We start from the raw sequence: 26147 nt of genomic DNA, 5'->3' as shown, positions 1-26147 counted from the left end.
GCAGGGCGCCACTGGAATATCCAAGGACCTCACTTTTTTGTCGGATGACGTATATTACGAAGACCCCCGTGGTTTCCGAAAGTTAAAAAATGTATTCTGTTTTTGTTAGTTTTGTTATTGTTTTGTTTACTTTTTGTTCTGCTATTAGATTTAGACATTCTCTGTTTATTTCATTCTCCTTTTCTTCATCTGTTGCTCTTCGCTATTCTACTATTTCCCATCCTGTGTACTTATCGTTTCGTGAGTCTACTTCTGTCCTTATTTCCTTCCATTATAATTTTTTGAAATGTTCTCTCTTATTTGTTTTAATTAAACAATATTTCTTGTAATTTACTTAATTCTGAATTCTGAAGGTTCTGATAGGACTGCATGGTTTTTTCCAGTTATTTGTTCCCGGTTGTTTAGCGACTCATTTCTAATTGCAGAGATTAAATAGCATTCAATGATCGTGAATTTCGAGCAGATATGGAACGCAAGGAGTTTCAAGGAGGACCTGCCTTCTTATCCAGCATTTGAGTGGGGGCAAACACGAAGAAATACGGTTATCCGACAGAAATTCGAACCCGGCACGTCGTAGAGAGAGAAAAAAACTCAATTTTCGTTTTTCCTGTACGAGGGCTAAGGGGAACGTGGAAGTGTTGCTGACCTCATAAGTCGTGACTCCAACACCGATCCCTTGTACAACACGGACAGAGCTTCTGGCTAGAAGGAGCCTGTTATGCAAATGTGTCACGTTCACACAGGCAGCTTGTTCGTCGGGTGGAGTCACTTCGGGACATTACAGATAAGGTTCGATCAGTGCACCATATAGTCTAGTGCTGCTACAGATTTTAGTTTCCGCACAAAAAGCAGTGACACTCAGAAAATTACAATTACAATATGATGAGTCTTGTGGCTGTGATCTCATTTACAGCTCTGAAGATCCCGCGACCTGAATTCAGTATCTGAACTCTTAAACGAACCAGGCTGTGTTACCATTCTGATTTCTCAATGAGACAGTGGCTTTTGACTGGCGTTCGCTATAAAATCCTAAGGAGCAGGTTAGTCGAGAGTACTGTCTTACGACTTGCATAATCAACAAACTTGGACATTTTGTAGTTGGTTGAAACCAATTTACGAACTTTAAAATAACTTGTTAGCCATTGATTTCTCTAACGGCGATCGTCCTGATGATGGAGGCAGTAGACACCTCTGAAACGTCTGCAAATGTTCTTCGGACTGAGAAATTCTAGACTAGCTGAGTGGAGTACTCAAGAAAGTCTCTGTTGCGTGGAGTTAGTTTTTCTAGGTTTCAGCCTAATTGAGGGAAAACATTTATGTATCCAGTAATCGATTTGTAGTATCAGCAATGCCTGAATTTCAATATCAACGATGTGTGTAAAATTACAATGAATTTACTTGAAAAAAAGCGTGTACTCCAATACGGAGTTGTTGCAGAAGTGAAGCGCAGTTTTGTACCGCCTTGCACGTGTCTTATTACGGAGACACCGTTCCGATTACTGTCCGCGCACTGGATTGCGTTAGAACCGCACTGACCCATACAGAAGTTTGAGTTTTACGTCCAACTTTACTTGCGAGTGATAACCAACGTAACATTTACGTGTACATCGTGGTGTTGCATATGGGCCTGAATCATAACCAGCGAATGGTGTATTCTTCTCGCTAATTGTTGAATAAGTCTTAAAACTCGCATTGCGGCTTAACCTAACCTAACCTCACCTTATCCACGCGCGAAACAATTAATATTTAAACACTGGCAGTCCCAGTAAGAATCTAATCAACATCAACGACAAAACGCCTCTAGCAACTGAACCTTCGCATTCTTCTGTTTTTATGACGCCCATTTTTTCTCGTTCTTTTACCTGTCGTTTGCGTTCTGTTTCTTTTTCTTTCTTTCTTTCTTTCCTCTTTTATTTTTCTCGAAATATATATATTTTTGATCCTCCCGTGTACTCGATTCTTTGTTCTGCGACTTCTTTATTTCATTCATACATTTGTCTCCCTATTTCTCTAGTTTCTACATTCTTACTTAACTTCCTTACCTGTTTCGTCTGTACGTATTTACGTTCCTCATCTTCCGCCGATCCTTATGTCTTCTATTCCTTACTCAGTCCTTCGTAAAATAAACCCCTTTTTGGCCGTGTACCTGCATCTTTCTGAAATAACGTTGCACTTCTGTGTAATGTTGATACTGTAGCCTGAACGTAACTCCGTCACGTTTTGTGTTCCCTTCTACTGTTATCAGCGACGCATAAACGCAATGGCCTCGAGTGGCTTCTTCTGACGTAATAAAACGAGAAGCTTATCGGAAGAACGGGTCACGACAGAAAGGACTCTTGTTAACAGCAGAGCTGTCAAACCACGTAGCACTTTTCATGAGTATTATGACTGTGTAACCAACAGATGAAATTACGTACTGAATCATTACACATGTTCCCTCATCCTTGTCGATTACAAAATTTTACGATATCAAATGACAGAGATGTAAAATATTTGCATTATCATTTAAATTCGGTTATAAATTTTTATTGAACATAAGCTCTATGATGTACAGCGTCTTTTATTCCTGTAATGAACATTCTGATTTGTAACAGTGAGGGATTTCTTGAATATATGAACACTTTTTTTTTAAAATGGACACGAAAGTACAGGCGGGTGAAGATGCGAACTGACTTATTGGCTTCGACATTTTACTTAGACTGCTGTTATAAGTAACTAACTGTATAGGCAGCGTTCTACTTGGGAAGCTGATAGTCGTTCAATTTGTAAGACTTCCCTTCTCTGCTTAAAACTTCGCGACATGCTTGACTGTTACGGTTAAAAATTGTTACCAAGCCGCTAAATCCCGAATATTGAAGACTATTCCTTGTCACCTCTCCGCTACTATTCATTCAGCTTTTTTATAGCTGTCATCAGTGCCTGGGGGGCCTTCTTCTTCCATCTTCAACCTGACGGGTATGTCAGTATTAAATGTTACTACGCCACTGAACAAGACAAGCACGCCACTGATTTCTCCAGGATCATGATAACGCGAATTGACGCGAACAGAATACTTCAATATAAACAAAACCAGTTAAATAAGTTGACTTCATTTTGTTCAGCACTGTACAAGATTATTTGACACTTCACGCGTCGTAGTTTGCTTGTTTCTTCTTATATTCTTTTCTTTTTTTTAAATTTTCGTTCCTCCTTTCGGGTTCTCTTCTAAGTCCCTCATCTTGATAAGGAAGCAATAGGAAACCAATCCCTTGTACTAAAAGCAAATGAGTCGACTCCGAATGCAACCGTATTCTCTGTTTCAAATAAATCGGCCGCCCTGGCGATTCCTTCCCGTCTATTAACAACATATTTCTTCGCAGGTTGCTGCCTCATTACAGATTTTCTTATTATTATTACCTTATTTAATTAATTCTCTAGCCCCGCTTTTATCTCTGACGGAACATTATGATTGAATGTAAGAAAGTTTGTAAATCTCAGTTTCCATACCAAACATTTTATGTGTTGTAGTAATAAGCATGGGGATTGTGCAGAATTGCATTGTGACAGTGAGACCATTAACTACACTTGAAAGTTGGCTTAAATATTCGATAAAACAACATTTTAAATCTTAGTGTGAATTAAGTTCATACTGCCCTTGCCAGAAAGATATTCCGGTCCCAAAAAATAGGGCAAAATCAAAAATAAAGGTACCTCTAAAAATCTAAAACTATTTAGCGATCTGGTGGAAAAGAGAAGAAAAAATATGATATTAAAACAAATAATATCTCTGATTAAAGTGTACGGAAACCGGGAGGTGGAGGGAACAGCTCCTGAGGAACAAGTGGTTCACCGTTGGTGAAGAGTTGGCCTTCAAGAAAATTTTAAGCACTACGAATGACACGGAGGTCAGGGATGTAGGGAAATTTCTGTACAAAGTAAGATGTAAAAGACAGGTCAAAATTAGGAATTTAGAACTGCCACTGGGGTAGAAGGCACGAGAACAATACGGAAGAGTTATGTAAATAGTATTAGGGATTAAGGAATAGTCATGTAGAGTAGCATTAGTGAATAGTTGTAGTAAGCAGTAGTGCGAATAGTGCTACGTATGTAAGGACTGTGGCCGTGAAAACCTGGTGTTAGGCGGCCACAGATCTCTGTATATAGTTCTAAACCAAATATATTATTATTATTATTATTATTATTATTATTATTATTAATATCTCTGATGCTGTAGATGGTATCGGTTTTTATTTTATATTTCTCAGAGTGAGTTGTTAAATATTTGTCACCTTCCAGGATTCTTTAACCCGCATTGTACAAATGAATAAGATAGTCATTTAATAGTCACCTGTGTTTTATTCGAAGCATTAACGCACGTTAAATCACCTAGGGTCGGTCATGCAGATACCTGCATCTCTTACTTACAATCTTGCTAATTGGCTGGGAATGTATGACAACGCTACAGCTCATGTTCAGCGACAAGCAGTGATTAGAATTGGTAATGCACCTGTAATCAATATTTAAAACTTCAGTATTGGCGGAGATAGATGACAGAAGTTTCTGCAGTTTGTGAATGAAACACTGAGTGCAGTTTTGTTAAAAAATAAGAATAACACATTGACGTTAAATCCTCGAGTTCTTCTTCAGGTACTTAAACCTTTTAGGCATTGCCTTCAGCAAGAGTTTATAAAATGTTCAAATACGTATATTACATCTGAATTTAATTTTGTTCAGTACCTGACAAGTTTAATTCCTGTTATAAATGGGAAATAATTATGATTTTTCGTCCAAAAAGTCTTCAGAATTCTTTAATAGACTACTTTAAAAGAAAGGAAAAATGAACTGTGTAGTAATAGCATAACTATAAATTTGCCCAAGTACAAATGTGTCCATAGTTCAATTCCCGCTGAGGCATTTTTCTGTAGATTGGAAACGAAAGAAAAATAAAGCCAGAGCAAAGTGTTTTCACTTTGGAGATGAGATGAGAAGAACTAAGGTTACATACCCGCAAACTGTCCTGGGTTCGAGGCTCGGGAATAATTTTGGTTTATGTATACTTTTTGTACAATATTCAACGATACGTGACTCTCGGAATGACGTACGACATGGCACAGACGAACCCACGACAAAAATCGTTTGCGCAGATGAGCCACAATATAAAATGCTGACAAACCGACGCCAAGCGTCACGACATATATTGACGCATACTGATCAACTGAGGATTTTAATTTTTGCAAAAATGACATGACTCTGGACTTCCTTCGCCCTTCTCACATCTGTTGGCTGTTTTCTAAATTTTTCTTCATTTTTCATTCCTCTATGTCTGTTGATACTCGGAACAAATTTTTTCCATGAGGATAGTAGGGTCTTTGAAGTGATTAGCTTCTTAAAGTAGACTTGAGAAGTACAGATAACGACAGACGTAGTCATCCACACTTCATAGCCACATTAAAAGTTTTTGAAGTCAAAAAGCCAATAAAATTCTCACCAATTAAAAGATAGGAGCATTGCAGCAGGCTCAGAAAAGGGTTTGGTCTATATAGTTGGGTCCAGGACGAGTGCTAGAAAGATATACGACACTTCTAACGACAACATGGTTCTCTGCTCCTGCGCCAGTTCACATTTCATGAAGCGTAACGTAACCAGCGTTGGAATCTTGTTTAAACTCGGTGTTTCTTGATCCGTGTCGATTCATGAATTTTTAACTCCAGGTCTCATGGCACATCGAGTCCAAATTCGTTTCAGAGTTGTATTTGTGTGCGTTTAACGCTGTGCAATTGTTAGTGTAAATTATATTCAAATTATTCTTTTTTTTCCTCGCACTTTAAATAACGTATATTTGTTGATATAACCACGGTGGTCTAGCGGTTGGAACGCTGGCCTTGTAGTCCTGGGGTCTCGGGTTCGATTCCCGGCGGTGCCCGAATTCATAACTTGTGTTTGGCAAGGCCGTGGTATAGGCAACACGGAGTTTTCCTCCGGGGGCTTCCCCGGTTTCTCCGTGGCATCCCAACAATTACTCCATTCACACACAGAAGAAGGCAATGGCAAACCACTTCTGGATCATCTGCTAAGAACGTATATGAACATGTCCCAGTCCGAGAAAAGGATGGAAGGATCCTGTTCATATGGACCTGTCGTCAGACAGAACACTAAATAAATATAATATTTGTTGATATTGTTACGATGGTCTGAGACTAAGTCTCTGTGGAACTAGGCCCTTCACACGTTCTTTGTCCATCCCCATATTATTCACGAGTGTGTATCACATCAGTGGAATGATATTTACAGGGGAAACTTAAGGACTCAGGAGGGGGACTTGTCAGATTGCCATTTTGTCTCACATGGACTGACCTGGGCGCAGGCCCAGGTCTCCGAGTTAAGAAGCCGGCGACAAACACCCTGAGCTGTATCAAATGGTTCTCAAGGTGTATCGTGTTACGTTACATATTGTTTGCCACTGACTGTGTTACATTACACTACGGTACGGTGTCCGTGAGCCAGCCATTTAGATGGTGCCTTCTTTCTGTTAGTTGTCTGTTACCTGGGTTGCTCTTGAAGTTTGTCCTGGTTCCTCTCTTGGTTAAATTTCAACTTATTATTTTTTAATCTGTTTGTTTCTGTTATGGGATATCCAATGAAGTTTTGTTGTATTATACAAGATTGTGTCTTTTCTTTTAATGCTTTCCTTGATTGGACTATTACGTGAAATGAGAATGACGCAGGTTGAATATTTATACGATCAACAGCTGTATACAGTGTCTTCGTTTCCAGATATCTCGTTTGTTTGTTTATATCAATGCGTTATAACAGATCAGACCTCTAACAAGACGGTGATAATCTTATTCTATCAAGGCTACCTACAGTCTAGGAAGATTATTTGCTGTAAATTTAGTAGATATTTATTGCACAATTCTGGAGTACTTATAAAATCAGTGATAAACACTGTACTTTATTCTGGGTTTAGAAATTCCAGAATGCGTAATTGATTTATTCCTTCGTGACAGTAGACGACAGGAGCTTCTACAGAGGCTGCACACTCTTGATGTTCAACCCTGCAGAAAATACGATCAGCGAGAGATAAAATCTTGTTCAGTTAAATAAATTGAAATCAACTGTCGCAGTCAGGTTTCCAGTGAGCTACATAACTGAAGAAAAATAGGGTTCAGTTCACAGCGGCTGCATCATGTCGAGGTTTTCCTCAGCGCCCTCAGTTACAGCTGACACCAGGTTCCATAGTCGGTCAACGGAAACATATATTTTCATTATTTTAATAAGAAATTAGTGATTTTATTAGTTCATTACATATTATTTCAAGAATAACCTGGGCACATAACTAACCCTTTCGCCAGTATTTATGTCCGTATGCTCATGTATGCATATGCGAAGCCTTAAATGGAATTTAATTCAATTTCGCATTTAATTTTTTTTTTTTCTGAAACAATATTTTTCCTCAACACAAAATGGAACTGTGGTTTATTTCCGCCCGACTGCATGTTTTTCAATAGAATAAAACGCATTGCTAAACTATTCATTAAATCTGGACATGTTGTGGTAGTAGTGCCAGATGATATTCAATGCGCTTGCGCCAAGATACCTTCGATTTATGTTGTTAATTACAGACTAATATATAATAATAATAATAATAGAGCGTTTCTTCTGTAATGAACTTCATGAATCTTTCTCAGTTGAGATAATTTGATTCCAGGGCGCGTCCGGAGTTTATTCATTAAAACGCCTTCAGAATCTTAATAGGACCTTTGGGTAATCATGTAAAAGTCACTATGTCGGTGTGAATGATGTAAGTTATACGTAAAAGTTTTATAAAGGTGATGGCATTTATGCTGGTCTCAAGTGAGGTGTCAAGATTAAAAGCGCATGAAATGGTGCTATGAAAATTCACACAATAGGCCCTTATCTTAAAGTCGATGGTCAGGCAGTTAATGAAAAACAAGGAGTTATGCTTTATACTGATTTATTGAAAGTAAAATTAAACTGTGTATAAAGTAGTCTTGAGTTTCCATTGTCTAAAATATACGAACAGCTTGGAATTTGGCTCAATCACTATTTTCAAACGAGTCTGTTGAGAATTTTTTATTTATGTAATTTTTTTGCCTCATAGGTTACATTGACCTAGCTTCAAATGGTTGGATAAAAGTAAGCGACGAATTCAAAATTCCTGTAATTTTGTCCTCAGAAGCATTGGGCTAAATTTACCTGACTTGAGATACTGATCAATGACGGGCTTTTGTGAACGCGGTAATGAAAATTCGGGTTTCATATAAATATTAGATATTTTTTGACTAACTGAGGGACTGTTAGCTTCTGAACAAAATCCTCCCTCCATCACTTTGTCATTTGTTTTAATATTATTTTGCATTGTGCCCCTAGGTGTTACAAGTAGGGTCTTCTTTTAAAAGTGTTCGACTAAAATTTTGTATATATTTTTCCTTTCCCCATAAGTGCTACAACTTCAACATTGTTTATTTTATCAAATTTGATGACTCCAGTAATATTTAGTGAAGAATCAAAATTACAAAAAAAATTCACTTTAATGTTTGTATATTTAAAAAACGTACTATATTATTAAAATTTTATTTGGCTATCATGTAACAAAAATAATCGAAATGACTATTGAATACTAGTTGCTCAGGAACGGAATCTCGTTTTTAATACTGAGTCTATGGTAATGTCTTTGCGCGGTTTGCGCTAAGCGGTATTTTACAAGGATGACGCTGCCCGGTGCACCCGAGTATAACCTAGGTCCTAGGTCTGTCTGTACATAGAAAAATTGTCATATGACGTAATAACAAATTCAAATTAAAAAGCATCGTTAAGAGATGTGTGAATTAGATGTATTGATGTGCGCATTAGTTGACTTTCAGGTCTGGGTCTGTCACAGCAAAGTGAAGTTACGATGAATATAAGCAAATCTCTGATTAGATTTGCCTACGAATCAGATTTCCAGACAGTGCTCATATAATATCACAGTTCTTATTGCTTCCATAACACTCAGTCCTCTTGCGTTATATTCTGAATTCAGAATACGAAGTAATCCAATGCTCGTATAAACACACGTTCCTTTGATTTGTGTTCGGGGTCTAATTAGACTTTTAAAACGTTGTAAAATGCTGAGAGGGGAATATATCGTTTAGATATCTTACGCGCTACGTCTTCAGCAAAATGATAGCTTTCCGAATTAGTTCGTGAATGCAACACTGGTACAAGGAAAGGAGAATGTTTCGTCGGAATAAAGGCTAAATGAAATATAGTATCAAAATGAAAACAATTTTAGTTTGCCGCACCTCAGAGAAAAACAGAAAAAAACATTGTTTGCCGAAACGCTGAAAAACATTAAACATTCGATATGCCCCATCCCCTAACACAAAGTTATACGTTACCACAGTGTTTTGTTTTCTATGAGGTACGGACTGATTTTTTTAAATATTATTTGGACGATCTTCGGCTTCAGAGGGTTAAAGAAACGACGGCAGGAAAGTAAAACCACGCATTAGGGTAGCCAGATGGGTTCACATAAATCATAACGGCGTAAGAAGTCCGACAGGGTAATATATGTAGAAGGGGAAGACGAGAAGAGACTTAATTTTCTTCAAATCTTAATTATCTGTTCAGCCAGAACTAACCTACACTTGCACAAACGAATCGTTTAATTTTTTCTTTTTTTGGGTGGTACTCATTAGTGTCTACGACTGAAAATCAAATGGAAGCCACGGGGAAGGTTTATAGATGGCGTTTTAATACATATTAATGTGTGCTCGTATTTGGTCACAGGCTGTTAATTGCCGCTACTGTGCGTAGGCTGGACCATTAACTGGATGCACCTAATATAGTTATTTTTTTATTTTTACAAAACTTAAATATCAGCCAGACGGTTGCACTGGGATTGTTAATTGCAAAACGCGACTATTTTCTGACAGGCTTATTAACGGTTTGATTAACTGGTTTGATGTATTAAATTTGATTAAATTTAAGTATGCAGCAGAACTATCATGATGTCTAAGTAGATTAATTCAGAAATAAAATAAATATAACAGAGCAGGATAATGTAATATGTTTTATTTATGTTCAGTCAGTCTTATGTTGCAGACCAAGTTTCACAAACATACCGATTGAAAACCCCTTTGAAGTTTTATGTTATACCTACTTTAATATTCAACAACTCTTCATTTTGTAAGAGTTTTCACACAATTTTCAATGTAAACATCGACTATTTCCTTAAGCAGTGTTAACCATTTGATTTTTTTAATGGTGAAGAATTATATTTTCTTTGCGGTACGTACTAAATTTTTAAGATATATTTTGACCATCTTCGGCATTAAGGGAGTAATTTATTAATATCGGGATTTTTGATTGAACGAAATAACTAATTCATTACTGCATACCAAGCCTGCTGATTGAGATTTACCAGAGACTGAAGTGGATTTGTGAATTGTAACACTGTAACATGGAGTGTTAATATAGTGAAGTAGAAATTTTAATACCTGGAACCCGCAGCAAAAATATTTCTGCTGCCATGTGCGCATGTCATTACCACAGGGTACAACAGGCTCCTTGCCTGGTAATTGTTAAGTTGTGTGGTAACAGTTGCAGTGCAGCAGTTGACTTCCTACTTTTTTTTTTTTTTCAAATAGAACAAAACGTTCGAAAATGTAAGTACGAAACATGTTCGTGATGTCACGACTTGGACAGGCCGCTGCAAGTGGAAGTAAGAAAGAAAGAATGAAAGAAAATAAAAAGGAAAAGAAACAGCCTACTGGATGTAACAGATATAATGTGTGAGACGTCTAGCCCTCAGTGTAAGTTATACGATATGCCATGATAATTTTCTTCAATTTTGCTGACCAAAAGCAAAGAATTGGATGAAATTACAAAAATTGACTTTAATGCGTTTGCAATCTGGAGTTTTCGTCTTTGAGTCAGATGTTATATTCAGTGAGGATGGTAATTTATTTTATTGAAACATTATAGCTCTTATGATAAATTAATGCGACATGGGAATAAATTTGCTGCAAAGTGACTGATACTGTAGCTGTTAAGGGCAGGGAACAATTTTTTTAATAGACTTATTTAGCCATATTAAATCAACCGAATTAAAAGTTCGTATGTGTAGATTTCTTTAATATTTATAACGGAGTGTACAGAAGTGTCTTACGTGGCTTCATAATAATATCTTATTTCTCTTCTAAAATTTTGTTCGTTTTACCCTCCGGTACTTAGTTTTATTTCTGTAACCGGGAAACGTATCCAGTTTAGAAGGCACTGGTGTACGAATTCGAAAATTATATTTAAATTTTAATGAAGCCAGGCGATTTCAAAAAGAAATGAGTAAATATTAGCCGATATCACTTTTTGTTTAATTACAGAGACGTTCAGTCTGAAGATATCCGTCTTCTGGGTTATTGCGCTGTGTAGTCTGGTCGATGTTAACCAACGAATATCGCCCTGATGACGGAGGCAGTATGACCTCTGAAACTTTGGTTAACATCGACCAGACTACACAGCGCAATAACCCAGAAGACGGATATCTTCATACTCACCGCTGTGAGAACCTCAAGTCTTACGTTCAGTCTGTTTGTTAAACAAAATTTCTTACTAAATATCTTCACTGTTACAGGTTTTGAGGTTAGATATAATTTTCGGACAACACCTGTACACAAGATTCCAGATGAAATTTCTTCCTTTACGAGTCATTAAGATTCCTTATCATTTAATTACTGTTGTTTTTGTATGTCGTTATCTGTTCATTTGTTATTGTTCTTCTTCAAATTTAATGATGAAGAGTACTTTTGCTTTATCTCGTATATAATTAACGCTGAAACATTAACAGCCTTAAATACTGTTGATGGTGAGAAAAAACTACTTCCGACACCTCACTGTTTGACCACCGGAAGAGTTGATATTTAAGATGTCTCTAATTACTCTTAGAATCGCGTAAAATACTGGAATAATTGGGCAGAAATAACATATGTACAAGAATGCGTTTGCATCCATAAAAGTTCCGTTTTTAAGCTTGAAGCTCGTGTATTCCCGAATTTGCTTATGTAAACTCACTGGAATTTAGCCACATGTTAAATTTATAGAACAAAATTTTCGAAAATTTACATGTGACAGTGCTGATTATGTAGAGTGTTGGGTGAGATTTTCTGAGCAAGAGTTGTGCATGATACAGGCATTAAGAGAGCTCAGTCAGACTGCGGTCTAATGGGACGAATCAAACATAACACGAATTAAATAACAATTAATTACCTGTGGATCATCCCGATGATGCATCTACTTCAGCATTCGAATCGCCTTTCCTTGTTTCTTCTTAGTCTTCAGAGATTACATGCTTGCGTGAAAATGAATTGGGTCTTTGGCGTCAAAAGCTAAGGGGTTTTAGGTTTTTGTTTTATATTTGCTGATCGACCAAGCTCTGTAATTCTTGTTTTGTTGCTTGAAGTCAGCGAACTCAGCGTGAAGGCTGTCTAAAAACAAAGTTTTGATTTGAAATGAGTAATTTAATAAAGATGACTGCAAAAAATAACTCATTCGCATGAAAGAATAAATCCAATGGTAGGCCAACAACATTATTACGGAACAGTAAAGTAACTTACAGGTTTATTGAACTGAAAATTGTTTTTGTCAAGGCGGGTTGAAAAATATTAATTTTTAATTTATTTAACCGAGTGTTCTTAGCATGTAATCACACTACACTGGGCCTTCCGGCTTCGTATTTGGCGTTTATTGCAGGCTACTTACATTTGTACAAAGAAATTATATTGTTCTATACAGTGCCAATAAGTAGACTACATCTTAAGTTACTAAACATCTTTCCAGGTGTTTACTAAATCTTAGGTTTTTACGGTGAGTAAATGAAATTAAATCAGCTACATAAGAATGAACAGTCGCTTATGGTTTCCGAAACGTCGGGAGTTTTCTTCGTATGAACCGTTACCGTGATTACAATGATAAAGACATTGTATGAAACGTCGAAGAATTATACCGTGTGTCACGGGAAGATGTCCCCAGAACTGAATTGCATATTTTGTGGGTTTGTTCCTTTGATTGTGTGCTGAATAACACATTAAAATAATAACAAAATCGTGAGTATAAATTATATATGATGCGTTACTTTAAATATTACAGATTTAATAAGTACTAAGGTCATGAACTTTATTCAGTCTTGGAATTGGCAATTCTTCTTGGACGAAATCGTTTTTTTTTTTTTTTGAAAAAAATTAATATTCTCTTGGGTTAGAAATTTGACACTTCTGATAGCCCAAGAGATGTTTTATGTGCATTCAACACAAATGCTTAGTTCATTTGTTTAGAAAACGGGGCCTTGTTGTTGTTTTGTCTTTTTCATAAATCGACTGTTAGGTCATATAGCGAGAATGCTTTAACGACGTCTACTTCCTATGTTACAGTCATTTGGCCCATGACTGTAAATAAAATTACTTTACATTAAGTATATTCCGTGTCAAAGATATTAGTTCCTGCTTGGTGTTTTGAATGTTAACTTCGTGACACATACGTGACTCGTCACCACTACGACTTGGAATTAAATAGTTCGCAAAGTACATACTATTTCTATAATATTTTATTGGTTCATTGCTATAATAATTGGAAATTAACATTCTTCATGCAATTTTAGAAAATAGTACACAACAGACAACCACATATAAATACGTGACACTCTTTCACACATGTACTGTATTATTTTAAATAATCACACCTCAGTTTTACAGGAACATTGTGTGATGGCGTGACGTTGTAACAAAGAGCAGAATATTGACTTCTCTGTTTATATTTCTTGTAATCTTGTTATTTTCAAAGAATCCATACCAGAAGTTCCAGAGTTTATTAACGCTCTCGATTTTGCGCTTACTAAAACGTACACATATATACACAATTTTATTTTAATTGCATCTACTTCAATTGTGTTTACACATCTGGGCTTTTCTTCACAAAATTCTACAAGTATTCATTTGTTTAAAGCGATGTGACTGGTTTCTGAAACATCTCTTCGTATTCCTAAAGAAATTTAAAATTTGCGTGGGACACTTGAAGCGAAATTGTTATTTTAAAAGTTGAACAGAATGTTATACAACTTTGAATAAACAACCTCTGCGTGCAATTTACGCCAACTCTAAATCGAGTATTAAGGACTCGTTTAATTCCGTTCATTCGAACAAATTTTATTGATAATAGTTTATGAGTGCCAAGTCAAACTGCATTCCCTTCTGCAGCCTAAGTTTAAAAGTATCAAACACAATTAATTTATTAACAAATAGGCCTAGGAAACTTTAGTATTATTATCAAAGCCATTTAACATCCTTCATTTACAATTGCGTCATTACATTTATTTTATTATATGTACATGTGTCAACCTGTCTTTGTTCTTTGCCGTAATAAAGAAAATTTGGATGTAACATTACGCCAGTCACTCCCGACTGAAAATCATATAAATATTTTCCAAATTAATTGCATTTTTTTTTTAAATTCTTCATTAAGTACAAGAGTACCTTGTGAGCTTCATTATTTGCTCCGGAGGGTAGTCAGATGTGTGTGCGTTCTTGTGTGCTCTTGTTGGATGATGTGACGAATTGTAGTGTAATTTTCCACAGTAGGAAGATCGTAAGAATACAACATACAATTTAATGTAAACATACTGTTCAGTTACGTTAACAATGTGAAAATTTGATATTATTCGAAGTAATATGACAAAATTCACCCGTGAAAACCATCGTCAGATGACAGTCAGCAGTAAATGTATGCACTGCAGAGCAGTCGTGAACGCCTTTCCGTTCCCGATGACAGAGCAGCGGGCAAGTTCACTGCCGTCGTACCCACCTAAAGTCATGGGGAGTTTTTCTAGTACAGGCCCAAACTCGTACTCTCTCTCGATCATTCGTGTTGAGTTCTATGACCTTTGCCCCTTCTTAAACGTGCCTGACCCCTCACACTCTCTCTCGATCGTACTTGGTGAGCTGCAGCGGTTCAGCCCTGTCCTCGTCACCATTGATGGGACTTACAGGTGACGGCTTCTCCAGCTGAGGTCGCTGCTGGAGAGACAGCAGCCTGGAGCGTCCCTCTTCCTCGTCATCTGTGTGGTCATTTACGTTGATCTCCTCCGAGTCGGACGAGCTGTTTGACGCGTACCCGTATGCAGCAGAGTGAGCCGTCGAGGCGGCCAGCATCATCCGGTGGTTAGGCAGAGATTTGAACGCGCTATTTTCGCCGCCCATCTGTAGCAGAAGCTGCGTCGTCTGACTCAGCCCCACTCCGGAGGCTGCTGAATGCAGATGATGATGGTGACGTACTAGAGTAGTATTGTTGCAAAGGGTGGAGGGTTGTGGAGAGCCAGGGATGGAAGCGGCCCCCGGAGAGCCAGGAGTGGTGGTTGTGCAGGTGATGTTGGAAGTGGTGCTGGTGGTGATACTGTGGTCTCCGTATGGTGCAGAGGGTCGAGGTGGGGTTGTTTGTTGTTGCGAGGGTTGCGGGGGAGGTGAAGAGCGTTTTAGGAGATTCATGCGCTGATGACGTCTCCATTTTGCACGTCTGTTGGAAAACCAAACCTGGGAGTCAATGGGAAAGTGTAACAACCCTGTTTTAGTTATTTGTTCACTTTTTCCAATATAACAAGACATTAAGTGACATATTGGAGTCGGTGTTATTGCTCCCTGTTGTCGTTATTTTGAAACGAATTGCATCTCCACTTTGGAGCTGAAGTAACGAATTAAAAGTACGTCAGTGTTTTTATTTTTTTCGCCAGACTGTACTGAAGAATAAAACATTTGTAAATTTTGTATATTTTTATTGAGACATAATAATATATATCTGTGTATGTATTATAGGGACAGAATATAAGTATTTAAGTGATTATCATTTGATTTGAAATAGAGAACTATAACACCGATCCTGTTTGGACATTCTACTCACAAGTACCCAAAGTTCTAAAGGAAAGAAAAGACGGGACCGAAAATGCCATGCTACTTTCGTTTTACGTTTCGCATGTAAAATTCGCGTTTTACAATTAGAACTTTATCTTTAATCATTTTCGATGCTTTTCTAAAAAGCTTTTAAGAAGACGTTTACAGAAGGAAATTAAGTCTGCTTTTTTAAGCTAAATGTAAGCGTACGGCTTCCTAAAATACGTGTATTTTGTTTACAAAAAAGGGATAACTGTCCATGCTACACCAGTTATTTGTCTTTTTAATATAAATCGATTTGTATGTTTCGGAAGAACTGATGATATTATTAGTGTTTTGTTTCTTTTTTTTTATAATGCAACATTTTCAGAACTCTCTAATAAATGATAAAACTTCGGTGAAAACACATTATTTTCTAGCTTTGCGCATCTAAGACACGCTGTTTTGCCAAGACAAGCGCGTGGTTGAGTCAGGATAATCGAATGTAGAGCGTACTCTAGTGTAAACTGGTACGACTTCTTCAGAATGCATCCATCATTTAAAGATCTGATGATTTTGCGGTTACGAATCTCAAGGAAGACGGAAAATTTTTTCTTGGTTAAATTAGAGGTTAAACGTGTTGCTGTTAGTTTAATATAGGACTAAACAGCAGCCAATCTTAAGTACTGTATCTATTACAAATAGCCCTGTAAGTTTTCCATCTCAGAACATCCACTTCGTCATTTAACACCTTCAGTAAAATTGAGGTTTCAACAAGTAATACCTATGGCAGCTGCATGTGGTAAGGTATAGCAGCTTCAATGTTACGTGTGTACAAACATTTCTCTCTTATTTCTTGAACCATGCACATGCAACAGAATTCTGGACATCCTTAAGATAAATCTCTGATCAACCAGAACTGAGTGATGTGACGGAAAGAATGGTGGTTATTTGCGCAACGCTACCTATTCATTTCAAGAGTAGTCAATCACTTGTTTCTGTGAGGAACTACTTGCTGCCTGCGCATTGTCTGCGTAAAGCAATTTATCGTCATGAACGTGGAAGCTGTACGTGATCACGTAAGCCATACATTGACGTCTGCGTCTTTCCACAGCCGTCTTCGAGACTTGGTTTCTTGTAAATTATCGACAAATCCTTAGGTTACCGGCATTTAACAACGCTGTTTAAACTAATCGGTTATGTGGGATCGAACGCTAATACGGACATGAGTAATAAATTTGAAAGGATGTGAATTTAATCGGTTATAGAAATTAAACCGCAATGGAATTGTCGCGTCTTTCAGCCAATCAGCGTGTTTAAGATTAAATTAGGTGTTTTTTGTCGACAGTATTGCTGTAGAACGGATTTGATATTGGTAAAATATAGGTTTAAAACAAAACATCAAATTACGTGTATCTCAGACGTAAACATAAACACGTAAACATTTCTAAAAGCTGTTAGTAGGAAAATAAAATGAAAAGACGCCAAACGAAGTCTTCAAGATACACGCACTTTGTTTGAAAAATCTTTTCGTGTGGTGAATAATTAAGAACATACAATCAAAATAATATATTATGAAGCCTGTGTGTCATATCTGTAATACGATTAACTTTCTACAGTAGATTTTTAGTCTGTAATAGACCTTCGTGAGTGTTAAGGAAAATTTCATGAAAATATATAAATATGTGTACTCCAAATTGGGGTTCGTTCTTACACGTCAATGATTCATTATTTTGTTTCATGTGTACATTTGCCGTCTTCAGTCACACTTTATGTTTTATTTATGTTTCGCTAGGCGCAATTGGTTACATGTTGATAAAAGTTTGAATATTATCAGTATTTTATGTTGGCTGTTAGGCAACCATAGAAGCTTAAATGCATAAATCGATTTGTGGCATGCGTTCGTTATATTAGGGTACCCGTTAACATAAACGTTTCCTGAAATCCTTTAAGCAAGCCAGTGGGAACGTTCAGATATTAATAATATACATTACAGAGTAGTCTTTGCCTCTGTAAAATAAACGATATTATCATCTCTGAGCATTTAATATTGTTTTTTCTTTTTCGTTTTAATAATTTAAATTAATTTATAAGCCGGCGTCGAAGCATAGAAACATACAGGACAGAATAATTTGCTTTTTAAATAGAGCTCAAGTCTGTATACGTGTAGACATGTTTGTGATTGACTAATATTTAAGCAAAATGACAAGGGCAAGAGTTTTTTTAAGGAAAAACAGAATGCTCTATGTACCTGCACTCTGGCCTCCGAGAGACTGGTCTTCGACGCCAGGCGTTCCCTGGTGCTGACACACGGGTAGTGGCTCTTCTCAAACTCTTTCTCCAGTTCCTCCAGTTGGTCTGGACTAAATGTTGTCCGGTTCCGTCGAAACTTGGGCTGGTCCGAGCCGTCTAAGCTACCCGCGTCGTCCTTTCCGTCGACATCTGCAACCACACACGTGCCATTACTCACGACGTCTAACGCGCGTCAAAAGCTCTAATTTTATCACAGCCTGTGTCGCTAAGTTGTAATATCCCCTACGCCTAAGCGCCAAGCCATTGATAACATACAAAGTTTTACTCAACGCCTAGAAATTAGACAGCGAATCGTAAGATTTCTTACGTAACCATAGGAATGAGACGAGAAGATGTTACTTTCATTCAGCGGCCATCATTTATACCTAAAACAAGTTTGTTACAGGAATGGGTTTAAAACATTCTCCATAAAAATTTATAAAAATTCTTATAAATTTGTAATAGTTAACAAACGTAATTGTAAAGTTTGGTGCAAGAGGGTCGTATCTATATGCCTATAAAGTTGTAACACACTACTAAGATCTGAATAAATTATGCAAATTTACGACCAAGAAATGTGTCACAGTTTCTGTAAACGACTGGCATTGCAATATTTTCGCACCAAATTGTCGGTCGTCCCATGCTATATCAAATGGTAATAAAATCCCATCATCGAACTAGTTTGGTATGTAAATTCTGCATCGAAATTCGCAGTTGACAGACCTTTTGCCTACTGACAGGTTATTGTAACTGAAAATTTCTTTGAATTTTATTGCTTCTGTTGATAAAAAGTCGTCAAATAAAATAAGAAACAGTCTACGCCATGTTAATGTACACAGTTGGGGAACAGTTGTCGAAAAAACAAAGAATACGATTATCTGGACTAGATCAAAAGTTTTAACCACGTTGATGTGACAGAAAATATTGTTATCAGACTGACAGGGCACGTAGCACGTATGAGCGATATGAGAAACGGATACTAAATTTTGGTCAGAAACCCCGAAATAGGGTGATGTTGCAGTGGGTCCTAAACAGATGCTGTTTGAGGAAATGGCTCAGGTTAGAGGCAAGTAGCGGGGACTTCTGAAAATGTTAAATAAACCTTCGGGTTCGTTAAATTGTGGGGAATTTGTTGACCAGCTGAGTGACTGTTGGGAGGATTTGTTAGTTGAAGAGCCTTTGACACTGACCGATGAGTCGTGGTACCATAAGGTCTGAGGCCGAGATACCGGATCCCTCGTGTTGGTGCCCGATGGACGACGGGGATGCTGAGGATGCCGGCGATGTCCCGGCCGTCATGGCCGCAGCAGCCGCGGAACTAGATGCCGAGTTGCCCGGTGCGAGGCCGAGAGCTGGCGCGGACCAGAGGTGAGCGGGGTGCCACGGGAAGGCGGCGTACGGGTGAGGATGGTAGAGCCCGTAGCCAGCCGCTCGTGCGAACTCGGCCGCCGCGCGCTCAGCGGCCCTGTTGCGCAGGATTCTGTTGATACTGCTCACTGACGGCGCCGTGGCGTTCGTACACACCCCTGAAAGCCAACAAAGGCGACTGACTTTTTTCAAGCCTGAGGAAACTACCGACAACAACAATTACAATGTTGAAGACGACTGTCTCCTGGGATGTCGCGCAGTGTAGTCTGGTAGAGACCGACAGCCGCTTCAGAGGTACGTACTGCTACCATCATCAGGGCGATGATGACTCATCCCCTGATGATAAAGGTAGCAAGTACCTCTAAAACGTCGATAAATTTATTGCAGACTACAGAGTGCAACATCCCAGGAGACGGTCGTCTTCAAGAGGTATAAGGTTGAAATCTTTTCCCTATACCCAGTTAAAGTGTTCTGTAGTTTTCCTGAGTCCCTACAGATAAATACATTAAAATATCACACTACCAATTTATTGCAACTTCTTAATTATGTTTTAACACTGTATAAATCATGCAGTTGAGAAACTGTCGTTAAACAAAGTAAGGGGTAACAATCATTTGATTTATACCCCATGTAGGCTGTTACCCAAAATCTAACTCGGTTGCAACAAACAATACAACATGCCTGTACACCAAGTTCTTTCATAGTATTTTAATTTGAAATGCGATGGGGATTTTTTTTAAATATGCTTCCAGGAAATCATATCGAATTAAAATTGTAAATTTAGAATACAATTATTCATTTGAAATTATATTTCTATACTAGATCTATACTGCTTATTAAATTCACAGTAGAGCTACATTTCGACATGTCCCTTGAACAATGGCGTTATCTATACATTTAAAGAATTGTTGCCATTTCGCACAAGATAGACTTTTTTTTTTAACAGTGTTAACAATGCCAAGCGTTTGCTTTAAAGATGAACCTGGTAAGAGATTCGAAATCTGGAAATGACATCCCAGCACGTTCCATTGTTTGTATGAATGTATAAACCACAGCATTCCAAATATTTCAAATCAAACGCTCACAATTCGAGTTCTGTAAATAAAATAACGCAACGTCTAGTAGCTAATTGGTTTTTCCTAATAAATGAACATCTTTTATCTTATTCTCAGAAACATACTTTATTTAAAGAACATATGCATTGGCAGAGATTACGTTTGTAGGAATATCAGCATGTGGTAAGACGTGACATTAAATTACTGAAAATAAATTATTCTGTTGTCAGAACTTGGTCTCGTTTCAAACTCAAAGGAACAAGGAAACAAGCTATATACAACAAATAAAACCACACGAGTCAAAACTTTCTGACAAAAAAGCAACCAATTACATGACAAAAGAGGATCCATCAACAGTGGCGTTGTTATATACTTAGAAAATGGGTTGCCATAGCGATTTTCAAAGTGGAACAATTCGATTTCCATGTTTAACGGACCGGTGACACTGGACCCCAAGTCCGTAAAGAAGTTTTCCAGGAAATGAGTCTGGACTGGAGCCTATGGAGCCCTGGAGGACCGTCCCCCCGACTTCATCTTTGTCCAGCACGTGGAAAAGTCATTTGCATCACTCTGCGTGTATTAAATTTATTCATGGTTCCTGTTTATTAAAGACGTAAAGAGCGAAAGTGTTTTTTTTAAGTCTTCATACTGTCAAATTAATGTAATTAAATATGCAGATACGTTAGAAGTCTGAGACGGACTGGAATGAATTAAAAGTTCAAAATTCCGGACGTAACAATTTATAGGTTAGCACAATCACTGACTCTTTATGCTTAATTATGCAACACGCCGTGAAAACAAATATTCGAATGAAAGTGAAGATCATCGTATTTTTAATCTCGACATTAGATGGAGGTGAGAGGTGACATAACCTCTTCGGCCGTTTTGTCCTTGCTGAATGAATCTCTGTTATCCTCTGATAAGAGAGGCTGGGTCTGGACGTGGTGGGAAAGAGGGAAGTTCTTTTCCCTAATGAGAATCGAGGTAAGGGATTAGCTTAATCTGTTTTAACCCAAAAATAAATTGGTAAAAATATTTACGCAATTAAATGACCAGGAAAGAGAGGGAACCTGTTCGTCAGAAGAACACAAATATTTTCCAAGATTTTATTTTGCTATTCTGATAATTTCAATCATTTATTGTATTTGTATTTTGTACTAATATTTTATTCGCTTTTGAATGCTAGGGTCTAATACTGTTTGTTAATGTTAACCAAGGTTTAAATAACTGAATGACTTTCAGCAGTTATGTGTAAATATTGAATAAAATCTTAATCCGCCGAATTATTTTGCATTGCAACATACAGACAGAGAAGACATCTTAATAACGTGTATGAACTAATGTCATGTACTTCGCGGAAAGAACAAATAGAAATCTAAAAACATAGAAGAGATAGGATGTAATGTCAGTTTCACTATTTGAGTTCAAACGATAAGTAACTCTACAGTTTCTACCCCTGTTTAATTTTTCCCACGGTTGTCTGTTACACTGAACGAACTCATCCTTCATTTAACGTGTAAATTAGATACACAGTTCATGCGGCGAGAATAACATCTCATTTCAACTGGTCTAAGTTTCAAAAATGTGGGCAGCCATTTAGCAAGACACTACGTTATTTTTATCGAACTAGTGGCTTTTACTATGTACAAGAAGTCCAAAAAACGTTGTCAGATGGCCGTATACACATCTGTTGTCAGGGGAATTCCGTCAAGGTTCATGCTACAGAGATATCGGAGGTAATATCGTACATTAATTTCTGGAATATATCGTAAAATTTGGCTCCGGAACCAAAGTTTCATTTCTATTTTTTTTTAGCTTTGCTGTAAGTTTCCAGAGTCTCTAAGGATACGTAGTTTTGTTGTTGTTGTTATTATTATTATTATTATTATTCTTTTGACTGACTATCGTATAATTTGATTTCTACCGGCTACATACGTAATTGTAATTGGGTGCTCTCGAATTGAGTCGCAATTTAAAATAATATCATGCATCTCGTAATAATGCTCCAAATTTGATACAGGGTCCACTGGTAGCCAAGTATTGTAGTAACAGCAGCGCTGAGTCTCACAGTGAAATCACTATAGTAACCGGCACACAGAAGGTCAGCTAGGATATTTCAGTTATCGATTGTAGGCCGAGGGGCCTGAGTTTGATTCCAGGCAGGTGAATTTAGCCTCTTTCCTGTGATTCCAAATGAAATGTTGATTGAGAATACGAATTAGAAGGGAAGTTAAAGAAAGTGGTCGTGGCCTATTTTGAGCTGCTACACAAGAATCTTCCTAGACGTATTTATGAATTTCAGTGGAACCGTAGTTCGGATGGCTAGTGCAATGGCAGAATGTCGACATCGGGACTAGTTTTCGAGTTGTCTCCACTAGTGGGCAACAAGTCTTTGTGGTAGCGACACTCTTGACATTTGAAACTTGGTGTTATATCTACAAGGGTTTAATTGAAATATATGGACACGTTATGGAACAAAAATCAGTAGCAAAGTATGCCACTAGTAAACAGAAGTGAGGTTTATGATGAAGTTAGGAGAAAATCAGATTTCATAAGTTCTTGTCATTAACCAGGTCGAAAACTGTTTTCGTCACATCTACTTCATAAAGGAATAAAGGTCAAGACATGAAGACAATAATCGTCTTTCTAATTGTTCCGTACTGGTGTCAAACCTGGTCTCTTGCTTTTGAAGCGAAAATATAAATTGCATGTTTTTGTAAACAAAGTAGTCAAGAACGTTTTGGGACCTAAATAGGATGACGTAAGTGCAGTTCAGGATATAAAATAATAATCTTGTGTACCGATGAGCTAATCTTGTTAGGATGGTGAAATCTATGACGTTAAATTGGGCAGGGTATTTGGCTTCAATGAGGAAGCAAAAATGTATACAGAATTTTGGAAGGGAAGTTTATTGGAAACCATCAAATTAAAAAATACAGAGGTATGAGATAACATTAAGATAGATCTTAGGGAGATGGAGTAGGAGGATGGGAGGTAGAGGATAGTGTTCAGTACTGGGGTTATCGAAAGTTCGGGTTATGACTATGTTAGTTAGTTGTGTTATAATTAAAATGCTACTGTCATTATCAAGCGTTGTCAGGAGTCAAACTCTGTACTTCACGGATAGTAGCATGAGGGCTGGGGCCTGCCGCTAGGTGGCTGCTGACTCCTGTAGCTGTGATTGGTCGCAGTCACGTCCTTGTAATAAGGACCTTCTCAATAATCAGACGCCTGTAATCTGTCAGGCACAAACATATCATCCTGCTCACAGCTGTTCTCACAAAGTAGCTAAGATTTTCCCGTCGGTTGATTCTCGTGAAGCCGGTCAGATTTATTGTTTGGAAATCTCAGCAGGGATTGTCGGACCGCAAATCAGAAGAAGAGAATTCAGTGTCTTCTTTTGTTAAGGTTGAACATCCATCAACACGACATCAGCACAGAATTATAGGGCTTCTTTACAATCAGTCATTCATAAATATGGATAATTAAAATACCGTAGTTTCATAATTATGGCAATTCGATATTAAACGTAAAGTTCCATGCAGTATGACAAAAGTTATTACGATGATGATAATGATGTACTGGAGATTTTTATACAAAGGTAAACACGACCAGGATAAAAAGGAATCAGTTTTCCTTGTCTAAATGGTAGCGAGGTTAATACATGGATTTTCACTTGTCACTACCGAATAACTAAATAAATATGAATGTTATTACAAATCGTGGAAAGTTGTACTGCATATTAATGCATATATACGTACTAACACATCATGTTATTTAGTATTTTTTATATTTCGTGAACTTTGGACAAGTTTCTTTTTTCCGTCATAATAATCTTAATTCACTGGTGAAAAATTACTGCAGACAGACAGGCAGATTATTTTTCATCGTGTGTCGTTAAATATTCCTCACAACAAGAAATATTTCAAATGAAATTTGTGAACCGTAATGAAATCTGTATGTTACATAGTGTATTCTGCCGATGTTGAGTAGGCTAATCACATAAAATAGTTTAGAATTGAGGTTCTTGCAAAGAGGGAGTTTTATGGGACCGATACGAACAAAAGTTTTCCCAAGAGGTCTAGATACCCAATACCAAATTTTGTCTAAATCAGTAAAGTAATTTCGGAGATGAAATACGCGGAAACCAGAGGAACATACTCAGTTTCTTTTTTCCTTTTGTAAACTTAGCCATGCTTTATGCAAAGAAAAACGCTTACAATAGTTGTAAATTAATACACCTGTTGACTTTCGTAGCACCTCATTTTGCTTTGCAGACGTGGTACCTTTGAAACCACATTAATTTTAGTGCTTTTTATGTATGTGCTTGTCCGCTAACACCACTTCCGTCCAAACATTTTGTATAAAAGGCTATTTCTGGTAATGTAATTCTATATAACCAAAGGAACTTATCCTCATGTCTGTGTTCATTGTTCTGTATAAAATTGTGAAGTTGCCCACACAAAGAATGCCATACCCCCCTCCCACAGGCAGTCACAGTTACACGTTAATTGTATGGAATTATATTCATTTTTTAATCATTTCATATTTTTTGTCTGAATTTCCAGAACTCGTCATCAAAACCCATGCAAAAGCACTATTTGCTTTACACTATAATTAGAAGCTACGGAAATCCACACAATTATTTCATGTTCATAATATGTGGGATTTCACATGCATCGCTGATAACATTTGACATCGTAAGAATCACTCACATGCATGGCCTGTAACAAGGGAGATGGTTGCTCCTTTTTTATTGTTTGTCGTAATAAACTGGATCATCTGCTCGATTTCTGTTTTTTAATAAATCAGTGTAAGGTGTACATGGTGAAGGAATTAAAGAAATTGCAGGTTTGCGTTGTGGTTTTAACACACATACACACAAGATGGTGTTCGTAGTAAATAACCACATAACTAGTCATTATATTATTATTATTATACGGTACACACATGAAAGAAATGGGTTAGTTTAATGTAGGCTTTGAGTTTTTATCCTCCCATATGCAACTGCGTTTGACATGGTTTAAAATTGCATAATCACAATTTAACCTGTCCTTTGCCTTTACTATAGCAAATGTCTTAACTAAGTAACATTTGATATTCGTACGATGGTGGCTGTCTTGTGGATTGCAGCGCCGTGTGGACTCGTAGAAATTTACAGACGTTTCAAAGGTCGTTGCTGCCTCCATAATCAGGGCGACGAGTTATCGTCCTGATGATGGAGGCAGGAAGAACCTCCGAAACGTTGATAAACTTCTGAAAGTATATATTTTTCTTTTGAGGTGTTTATTCCCAAATGTCAATGCATTTTTTCATCCTAAACTTTCTTTCTCCAACACGTCTAGATCTGCTTTATATCCCACGAATTCCGTAGCCATTATGAACAGGACATTTCATAACCCAATATTAAGTAGTATGAGCTAGAAGTTGATCACTGTCTTCCTTCTAGTGGAGCGTTTCCTCCACTCCTATAAACCCTACCATTCGTGGTGCTGGTGAAACCCAACTAGATCAGCTCCGGCGAGTTCAGAATCCTATCTCT

At 37.4% G+C, this 26147-nt stretch overlaps 1 protein-coding gene and 2 long non-coding RNA genes across 8 annotated transcripts in view; 1 reads left to right on the top strand and 2 right to left on the bottom strand.

Annotated features, from left to right (window-relative positions):
- LOC147872822 (uncharacterized) overlaps positions 1–2273 on the bottom strand; it is a 42073-nt gene extending 39800 nt beyond the window's left edge. The window contains exon 1 of the long non-coding RNA XR_015537018.1: positions 2043–2273. This is a non-coding gene — a long non-coding RNA (uncharacterized LOC147872822). The remainder of the gene's footprint in view (positions 1–2042) is intronic.
- The window catches only part of LOC110832028 (uncharacterized), a 226817-nt gene that overhangs the window by 47085 nt on the left and 153585 nt on the right, over positions 1–26147 (top strand). The window lies entirely within an intron of this gene.
- The window catches only part of LOC110832032 (paired box protein Pax-6), a 106146-nt gene continuing 93188 nt past the window's right edge, over positions 13190–26147 (bottom strand). For 3 of the 4 annotated variants that reach the window (XM_022068649.2, XM_087355554.1, XM_087355553.1), the window contains 3 exons: positions 19373–19708; positions 18142–18332; positions 13190–15557 (listed from right to left, as the gene is read on the bottom strand). In XM_022068649.2, the coding sequence (XP_021924341.2) occupies positions 14940–15557; positions 18142–18332; positions 19373–19708 (1145 nt within the window). In that variant the 3' untranslated portion in view covers positions 13190–14939. The remainder of the gene's footprint in view (positions 15558–18141; positions 18333–19372; positions 19709–26147) is intronic. The other variant, XM_087355555.1, reaches the window with a different exon arrangement.

This window comes from Zootermopsis nevadensis, unplaced genomic scaffold, assembly GCF_977971745.1.
Source record: "Zootermopsis nevadensis isolate Lab colony 2312 unplaced genomic scaffold, Znev_1.0 Znev_ptg000024l, whole genome shotgun sequence".
NCBI lineage: Eukaryota > Metazoa > Arthropoda > Insecta > Blattodea > Termopsidae > Zootermopsis > Zootermopsis nevadensis.
The sequence above is the reverse complement of the archived record's forward strand: the minus strand, read 5'-3'. Positions and strand labels throughout refer to the sequence as shown.